A 9,684-nucleotide genomic window follows, 5' to 3' on the forward strand; every position below is an offset into this window, starting at 1 on the left:
GAGTCACCCCTGGTCCACCTTTATGGCGATATCTCGAAAAGGCGTCCACCTATAGAACTAAGCCCCACGCCCTTTTAAAATACTCATTAACACCTTTCATTTGATACCCATATCGTACAAACACATTCTAGAGTCAGCCCTGGTCCACCTTTATGGCGATATCTCGAAAAGGCGTCCACCTATAGAATTAAGGCCCACTCCCTTTTAAAATAATCATTAACACCTTTCGTTTGATACCCATATTGTACAAACGCATTCTAGAGTCACCCCTGGTCCACCTTTATGCCGATATCTCGAAAAGGCGACCACCTATACAACTACCACCACTCCCTTTTAAAATCTTCATTAATACCTTTAATTTGATACCCATATCGTACAAATACATTCTAGATTCACCCCTGGTCCACCTTTATGGCGATATCTCGAAAAGGCGTCCACCTGTATACTAAACCCCACGCCCTTTTGAAATACTCATTAATACCTTTCGTTTGATACCCATATTGTACAAACGCATTCTAGAGTCACCCCTGGTCCACGTTTATGGCGATATCTCGAAAAGGCGTCCACCTATAGAACTATGGCCCACTCTCTCTTTAAATACCCTTTAATACCGTCCATTTGATACACATGTCATACAAATACATTCCAGGGTTACCCTCGGTTCATTTTCCTACATGGTTATTTTCCCTTATGTTGCCACCATAGCTCTCAACTGAGTACGTAATGTTCGGTTACAACCGAACTTAACCTTCCTTACTTGTTTTATAACATTTTCAAATATTACTTAACAAGTCTAACAATTTTCAAATACATAACGAAATGATACAGTATTATTTATAAATAAGTATAATATAACTGGTATGATATATGACATATGGTTCAAGGCGGTCGATATCGGACTCTTGAGTGAGTTCATTAAAAGCACATACGCTTCGATTTAGGGTTAATTTCTGACCCTTTTACGACTTAAAACATTTGCTGGGAATACATTTTCTACTCAAACTTTCCCCTTTTACACACAACAATGTTACGTTTTTATTCACAGTTCTGATGGAGTTGTGCAACATTGGATTTGAAATTGGCCAAAATTTTCGATGGAATGTTCAAATTTTCAGCAAAAATACATTAGCTTGTAGGTGCCGTCCAGAGTCAGCGTAAGACATATACATATGTAGGTTCCATCCTGCCGATTCGTAGCAAAATTTAAAAAGGATCGTGACGCAAATTGTAACAGAAACTCGGGCTAGGTCCCCACGAAAGTATAACGAGCTTTGTACTTATTTTTATTTGTTATTTATTATTAAGTGTTTTTCTTTTTTTTTGCTTTAAACTCTTCCATATTTGCTCTTATTTTAAATAGCGCTGTCCGCTCGTTTTTTCTATTTCAGTCTCTAACCCATCCAAATAAAATTTAAACTATATGCGAGAAATGTTCGGCAATTTTTTTTAAGAAAGCACAATTTCGGTTGATACCTAGAACACTTTTAATTACATAAGCTCTTTGCACTTTTGAACATGCCAGCGCATTCGCTCAAAATTATTATTTATAAATACAAAATCCTGTTATTAAAAATCTTGTATAAATAAGAAAAAAGTTAAAACAACAGTTCATTTTGAAATCGGATTCAAATTTACTGGTACATTGTTGTCCGCGAAAACATGGCTAATATTATAAAAATAGCTTGTTTTATGTGGCTAATTTCAGGTAAGCGATAATACCTTCTGAACTTATCAGCCGCGTAGCGACAGTTGGAGATAGTCACGCCAAGCGACAGTTTCGCACTACTGCCTTAAGCGCCAAATACACGACACGAACATTTCCGCGAACATTCCCGTTATGTCATGTTTCTGCGACCTTTTCTGTCGTGTATGGTGGTGTTTGCCAGTTCGCGCAAATGTTCGCCAAAAATCAAAATATTTTAATTTTTGGCAAACATTTGCGCGAACTGTTCGTGCGTATATGGCGAAATAGCTCATAATCGTAGTAATTTCTGAACGGAACAGACGTGGGCGGAAAAGTAAAATGGACAATACAAAATTTCTGAGTGAATTTATTGAAATGTATAAATATTTGCCATCATTGTGGCAAGTAAAAAGCAAAGATTATTGTAATAGAATTAAAAAGAATAATGATTATGCGACTTTAATCTCTTTTTTTACGTTTAATTGCCACAGCGAGCAATATTGCTGCAGCACAATTGTTGTCCGTGTTCATCGCTGTCTGAAAGAGAACTAATGTTCGGCAAAAAGTTCGTATGGTGTATGGCCAAAGCTGCGAACAAGATTGCGGAATGTTCGCGGAAATGTTCGTGTCGTGTATTTGGCGCTTTAATGACTATCTCCAACTGATGCTAATCGGAAGCAGAGCAGAACAGTTATCCTTATACCGGCAGTGCTTAAGACTGGGAAATATGTATTTAAATTGATCAACCAAAGGAAGCAAATATCTACGAACCACCTAAGATTGAAACAGTTAAGAGCGCATTCAAAAAAAATAATAAAAAAAAATTTAGTTGGCCGGGACTTGAGCCACAGCACTGGGGCATTTTTTAACATCTACCATTACACAATACAACGAGAAAAATCGTTTACTCCAAAATTAGTTTTGATATTAATCTGAAAAGTGTCAATATTGGACAAAATTTGTTTGTGTGTAGGACAATAGCTCTCCTTTACTTCGGAACAAGTGCGATTCGCTGCAGGGAGGAGAGGCAGTAATATAGATATTTAACCAGACCATTTCAGCATAGATCTTAAGTCCATTTCGATCTCGCAAAGTTTTGAAATAATCTTTACACAAGCCTGCGAGTATGGTACAGGGCTCAAATGGATATGAGTAACCAATCCAATGAGATATTTTGGAGCTGTGGATCCATACATGAGTCAGGTTTTTCATAATATATATTTCAAGGTCACCTCTACTATTCCTTACAACTCTTTACACAGTGTTAGTAAATAATATGCATACAAACATCAAGTTTCGATATCTCAAAGAGCGGGGGAAATATTTACGAATACAATTATCTAGGCAGCTTCTTTCGAAATTGACTTTACAGTTATGCCTTATTGAACATTTCCCTAAAATCTAATGCAGAGTCCAAATATATGTTGAATTTAAACTTTCAAAAAAACATGTCCATCATAATGTATATATATATGTACATACAATTAACTAATAACAAAATATAATTTCAGCGCTGGCTGTGCAGAAATGCGAGTCACAGGAATCTGACGAAACTGAGGATGATTATACGGAAGATGAATATACAGAGGATGAATATACAGAGGATGAATATACAGAGGACGAAAATGCAGAGGATGAATATGCAGAAGAAGGAGATACAGAGGATGAAAACACAGAGGATGAATATGCAGAGGAAGAAAATGCAGAGGAAGAAAATGCAGAGGAGGAACCTGAAATAGACGAGCCTGGAATCTTCACGAAGTTTGCACATGCGGCTGGAAATTTTGCTCAAGACGCTGCCCGCGCTGCCGGCTTAACCGTTGTAAAACAAGCCACAAAAAGTGCATTTAAAAAACTTAATCCTTTTGATAAATGCGTAAACTGTAATGGTGATAAAGATGAAGAATACACTCCAGAAAAAGTTGTTGGAGCTAAAACTCAGGGAGGTGCACGAAAAGTTCGCCGTAAAATTCTAGGAGTTGTTGGCGTTAAACGTCCAGGAGCTGCAAAAAGAGCTGGTGGTAAACCTCAAGGAGTTGCACAAAAAGTTGCTGGTAAACCTCAAGGAGTTGCACAAAAAGTTGCTGGTAAACCTGAAGGGGTTGCACAAACAGTTGTTGGTAAACCTCAAGGAGTTGTACAAAAAGGTGCTGGTAAACCTGAAGGAGTTGCAAAAAAATCTGGTGGTATATTTAAAGGAGTGGGGAAAAAAATTGGTGCTAAAGTTCAAGGAGTTGCGCAAAAATTCGGTAGTAAAGCTCAAGGAGCCGCACCAAAAGAAGGTGGTAATGCTCAAGGAAATGAACCGAAAGTTGGTAGTAAGACTAAAGGAGTGGCACAAAAAGTTGGTGGTAAACTCAAAAAGTTTTTTGGTTAATTAAAAGGTCACCTAGACAATGGCAATCGCAGTGGCGGAAAATATTCGTAAAAAGGCTGTTTTTCTTGTGTTTATATGTATGTTATCTTACATTGATTGAATTAACTTGGATTTCAAATAAAAAAATGCATGTTTTTTCCTAAAATTACGATTATTCTTTAAAAGTAAGATTTCAGATTTTCAGATCATCAGGAACATTTGGTAAAGGTTAGACAAATCGAAATACTGGAAATAAATAAATTTTCGAAATATGTCTCTTGAAAGGACGAAAATGCATGGTCAAATAAGGGGTAGTGCCAATTTTCAAAATTTATGTATTTTTAAATAATTTTCTTTAGCTTGCCTCTGTGTAGCGGCTGGCCGGCCGACCGTTGTTTACAAATTGTATATAAATTTAAGTAACTTCCCGATAAGCTACAAGCTTGAAACTTGGAATATAGTTCAGAACCAGATGACAATGCTATTATTGCAAAAAAAATTCCGATAGGTGGCGCGTGGATCGAAATATTTAAAAAAGTCGTATTTGTGGTCCGATTTGGCTCATATTTGGAAAACATAATACACACATGACTAGAAAGCGGCATATGAAGAAAAAATCGCCACCAGGTTGCGCCAGTCGAGTAAAGTCTTTTGAAGGATTGTGTATTGAGTACTTAGATTGTAACAAATTGTCAGGAAAGAGTCCTTGTAATAATGAGTCACTAAATGAACTAAATAGAATGAGAAATAATAGGCAATTAAATAAATACTAAAAACTTGAAAATAAAATAATTAAAAAAACTTCTACTCGTACTTTCCTTCTCTTCCGCCATTACACCCACTTTCATTCTTCTACCTCTCCCTCGTAAACAACTTCATATACGGAAAATATATACTATAGCATATATAGCGAGTTGAAATTGTTTGTTTCACTTCCACTCGTTCCTACCTGCACTTTCACTCTTGCTCCTACTATTAATTTCAATTCTATGTACTTCCTCCACCTATACCACTTAAGTTTTTGAAATTTAGAGTTTCTATTCCAACTATTGGATACCTGCTAATTTGCCAATAGGAGGCTGACATCGATCAAATTGTTTGTAGCCAGAAAAGTACCGGGTGACCACGTGAACCTATTGCGAATTTTTGGCAAGATCGGTTGAGTACTTTGGACGTCATAGGTCACATACACAAATATGTAAGCCCTAAAAGGAGAAGAGATATACCTACCAATAAGTCTACCGAAATGATCAGAATGAAGAGCTGAGTTGATTCAGTCATGTCCGTCTGTCTGTTTGTATGCAAACTATCTTGATAAGATTTAGTGAGCGAGTATATTTAGGTGTCCGATTAGACAGTTATCGGAACCGGCCGGATCGGACCACTATAGCGTATATTCATATATATACACACACATCCATTTTTAGTTGAAAGATTTTGTGTTTTTATAAATAGTTTATTTTCTATTTTTTAGTTTGTGTCCTTTCGCCTTCAAATCTTTCGTATTTGCTCTTCTTTTCAAAAGCGCTAATTTTTCTTTTGTTCTATCTCTGCTAAGCGAGAACTATTTGGAAAGTTTTTTTTTACAATTTTAGAAAGCACAAATTCGGTTGGTACACTTTTAATTATGTCAACTCTTTGGATGTTCGATCATGCCATCGCATACACCTAAAATATCAAAAATGAATACAAAATTCTGCTATTAAAAATCTTTTATGAAAAATCGTATAGCTTTAAACGAGCAATTCTTGTATATTCGTATATTTGTATGTTTGTATAACCGAACGATCTCGGAAACGGCTCAACCGATTTAAATGAAATTTGGCACAGAGATAACGTATCACCTTCTAAGACTTTCTACCTAGGTGTTGCCACTCAGAATGTTTCACAAGGTTGCCACCTATTCGAAATTAAAACAAGTAAGGAAGGCTAAGTTCGGGTGTAACCGAACATAACATACTCAGTTGAGAGCTATGGAGACAAAATAAGGAAAATCAATCTGGGGTAACCCTGGAATGTGGTTGTATAACATGTGTATCAAATGAAAGGTATTAAAGAGTATTTTAAGAGAGAGTAGGCCATAGTTCTATGGATGAACGCCATTTAGGGATATCGCCATAAAGGTGGACCAGGGCTGACTCTAGAATTTGTTTGTACGATATGGGTATCAAATGAAAGGTGTTACTGAGCATTTTAAGAGGGAGTGGGCCTTAGGTCTATCGGTGGACGCCTTTTCGAGATGTCCCCATTAAGGTGGACCAGGGGTGATTCTATAATGTGTTTGTACGATATGGGTATCAAATGAAAGGTGGTAAGGAGTATTTTAAAAGGGAGTAATCCTTAGTTCTATAGGTGGACGCCTTTTCGAGATATCGCCATAAAGGTGGACCAAGGGTGACTCTAGAATGTTTGTACGATATGGGTATCAAACGAAAGGTGTTACTGAGCATTTTAAGAGGGAGTGGGCATTAGGTCTATAGGTGGACGCCTTTTCAAGATATCGCCATTAGGGTGGGCCAGGGGTGACTCTAGAATGTGTTTGTACGATATGGGTATCAAATGAAAGGTGGTAAGGAGTATTTTAAAAGGGAGTAATCCTTAGTTCTATAGGTGGACGCCTTTTCGAGATATCGCCATAAAGGTGGACCAAGGGTGACTCTAGAATGTTTGTACGATATGGGTATCAAACGAAAGGTGTTACTGAGCATTTTAAGAGGGAGTGGGCATTAGGTCTATAGGTGGACGCCTTTTCGAGATATCGCCATTAGGGTGGGCCAGGGTGACTCTAGAATGTGTTTGTACGATATGGGTATCAAATGAAAGGTGGTAATGAGTATTTTAAAAGGGAGTAATCCTTAGTTCTATAGGTGGACGCCTTTTCGAGATATCGCCATAAAGGTGGACCAAGGGTGACTCTAGAATGTTTGTACGGTATGGGTATCAAACGAAAGGTGTTACTGAGCATTTTAAGAGGGAGTGGGCATTAGGTCTATAGGTGGACGCCTTTTCGAGATATCGCCATTAGGGTGGGCCAGGGTGACTCTAGAATGTGTTTGTACGATATGGGTATCAAATGAAAGGTGGTAATGAGTATTTTACAAGGGAGTAATCCTTAGTTCTATAGGTGGACGCCTTTTCGAGATATCGCCATTAGGGTGGGCCAGGGGTGACTCTAGAATGTTTGTACGGTATGGGTATCAAACGAAAGGTGTTACTGAGCATTTTAAGAGGGAGTGGGCATGAGGTCTATAGGTGGACGCCTTTTCGAGATATCGTCATTAGGGTGGGCCAGGGGTGACTCTAGAATGTGTTTGTACGATATGGGTATCAAACGAAAGGTGTTACTGAGCATTTTAAGAGGGAGTGGGCATTAGGTCTATAGGTGGACGCCCTTTCGAGATATCGCCATTAGGGTGGGCCAGGGGTGACTCTAGAATGTTTGTACGATATGGGTATCAAACGAAAGGTGTTACTGAGCATTTTAAGAGGGAGTGGGCATTAGGTCTATAGGTGGACGCCTTTTCAAGATATCGCCATTAGGGTGGGCCAGGGGTGACTCAAGAATATGTTTGTACGATATGGGTATCAAATGAAAGCTGTTAATGAGCATTTTGAAAAAGAGTGATCCTTAGTTCCATAGGTGGACGCCGTTTCGAGATATCGCCATAAAGGTGGATGAAGAATGTGTTTGTACGATATGGGAATCAAATGAAAGGTGTTACTGAGCATTTTAAGAGGGAGTGGGCATTAGGTATATAGGTGGACGCCTTTTCGAGATATCGCCATTAGGGTGGGCCAGGGGTGACTCTAGAATGTTTGTACGGTATGGGTATCAAACGAAAGGTGTTACTGAGCATTTTAAGAGGGAGTGGGCATGAGGTCTATAGGTGGACGCCTTTTCGAGATATCGTCATTAGGGTGGGCCAGGGGTGACTCTAGAATGTGTTTGTACGATATGTGCATCAAACGAAAGGTGTTACTGAGCATTTTAAGAGGGAGTGGGCATTAGGTCTATAGGTGGACGCCCTTTCGAGATATCGCCATTAGGGTGGGCCAGGGGTGACTCTAGAATGTTTGTACGATATGGGTATCAAACGAAAGGTGTTACTGAGCATTTTAAGAGGGAGTGGGCATTAGGTCTATAGGTGGACGCCTTTTCAAGATATCGCCATTAGGGTGGGCCAGGGGTGACTCTAGAATGTGTTTGTACGATATGGGTATCCAATGAAAGGTGGTAAGGAGTATTTTAAAAGGGAGTAATCCTTAGTTCTATAGGTGGACGCCTTTTCGAGATATCGCCATAAAGGTGGACCAAGGGTGACTCTAGAATGTTTGTACGATATGGGTATCAAACGAAAGGTGTTACTGAGCATTTTAAGAGGGAGTGGGCATTAGGTCTATAGGTGGACGCCTTTTCGAGATATCGCCATTAGGGTGGGCCAGGGTGACTCTAGAATGTGTTTGTACGATATGGGTATCAAATGAAAGGTGGTAATGAGTATTTTAAAAGGGAGTAATCCTTAGTTCTATAGGTGGACGCCTTTTCGAGATATCGCCATAAAGGTGGACCAAGGGTGACTCTAGAATGTTTGTACGGTATGGGTATCAAACGAAAGGTGTTACTGAGCATTTTAAGAGGGAGTGGGCATTAGGTCTATAGGTGGACGCCTTTTCGAGATATCGCCATTAGGGTGGGCCAGGGTGACTCTAGAATGTGTTTGTACGATATGGGTATCAAATGAAAGGTGGTAATGAGTATTTTACAAGGGAGTAATCCTTAGTTCTATAGGTGGACGCCTTTTCGAGATATCGCCATTAGGGTGGGCCAGGGGTGACTCTAGAATGTTTGTACGGTATGGGTATCAAACGAAAGGTGTTACTGAGCATTTTAAGAGGGAGTGGGCATGAGGTCTATAGGTGGACGCCTTTTCGAGATATCGTCATTAGGGTGGGCCAGGGGTGACTCTAGAATGTGTTTGTACGATATGGGTATCAAACGAAAGGTGTTACTGAGCATTTTAAGAGGGAGTGGGCATTAGGTCTATAGGTGGACGCCCTTTCGAGATATCGCCATTAGGGTGGGCCAGGGGTGACTCTAGAATGTTTGTACGATATGGGTATCAAACGAAAGGTGTTACTGAGCATTTTAAGAGGGAGTGGGCATTAGGTCTATAGGTGGACGCCTTTTCAAGATATCGCCATTAGGGTAGGCCAGGGGTGACTCTAGAATGTGTTTGTACGATATGGGTATCAAACGAAAGGTGGTAAGGAGTATTTTAAAAGGGAGTAATCCTTAGTTCTATAGGTGGACGCCTTTTCGAGATATCGCCATAAAGGTGGACCAAGGGTGACTCTAGAATGTTTGTACGATATGGGTATCAAACGAAAGGTGTTACTGAGCATTTTAAGAGGGAGTGGGCATTAGGTCTATAGGTGGACGCCTTTTCGAGATATCGCCATTAGGGTGGGCCAGGGTGACTCTAGAATGTGTTTGTACGATATGGGTATCAAACGAAAGGTGGTAATGAGTATTTTAAAAGGGAGTAATCCTTAGTTCTATAGGTGAACGCCTTTTCGAGATATCGCCATAAAGGTGGACCAAGGGTGACTCTAGAATGTTTGTACGGTATGGGTATCAAACGAA

At 39.4% G+C, this 9,684-nt stretch overlaps 1 protein-coding gene across 1 annotated transcript; it reads left to right on the forward strand.

Moving 5' to 3' along the window:
* Nucleotides 1-1,559: 1,559 nt before the first annotated feature.
* On the forward strand, nt 1,560-4,206 carry LOC137252200 (histone H3.v1-like). The gene is made up of 2 exons (XM_067787590.1): nt 1,560-1,705; nt 3,196-4,206. The coding sequence occupies exons 1-2, from the start codon at nt 1,660-1,662 to the stop codon at nt 4,059-4,061; spliced, it is 912 nt and encodes a 303-aa protein (XP_067643691.1). The 5' UTR covers nt 1,560-1,659; the 3' UTR covers nt 4,062-4,206.
* The last annotated feature ends 5,478 nt before the right edge of the window (nt 4,207-9,684 follow it).

This window comes from Eurosta solidaginis, chromosome 5, assembly GCF_040869045.1.
Source record: "Eurosta solidaginis isolate ZX-2024a chromosome 5, ASM4086904v1, whole genome shotgun sequence".
Classification (NCBI taxonomy): domain Eukaryota; kingdom Metazoa; phylum Arthropoda; class Insecta; order Diptera; family Tephritidae; genus Eurosta; species Eurosta solidaginis.

What these genes read in the sequence shown, in the direction of transcription:
- LOC137252200 (XM_067787590.1), top strand. Translation starts at nt 1,660, where the DNA reads ATGGCTAATATTATAAAAATAGCTTGTTTTATGTGGCTAATTTCAG. An exon ending in TTTTATGTGGCTAATTTCAG is followed by an intron (nt 1,706 to 3,195) that starts GTAAGCGATAAT and finishes ATATAATTTCAG; the next exon opens with CGCTGGCTGTGCAGAAATGC.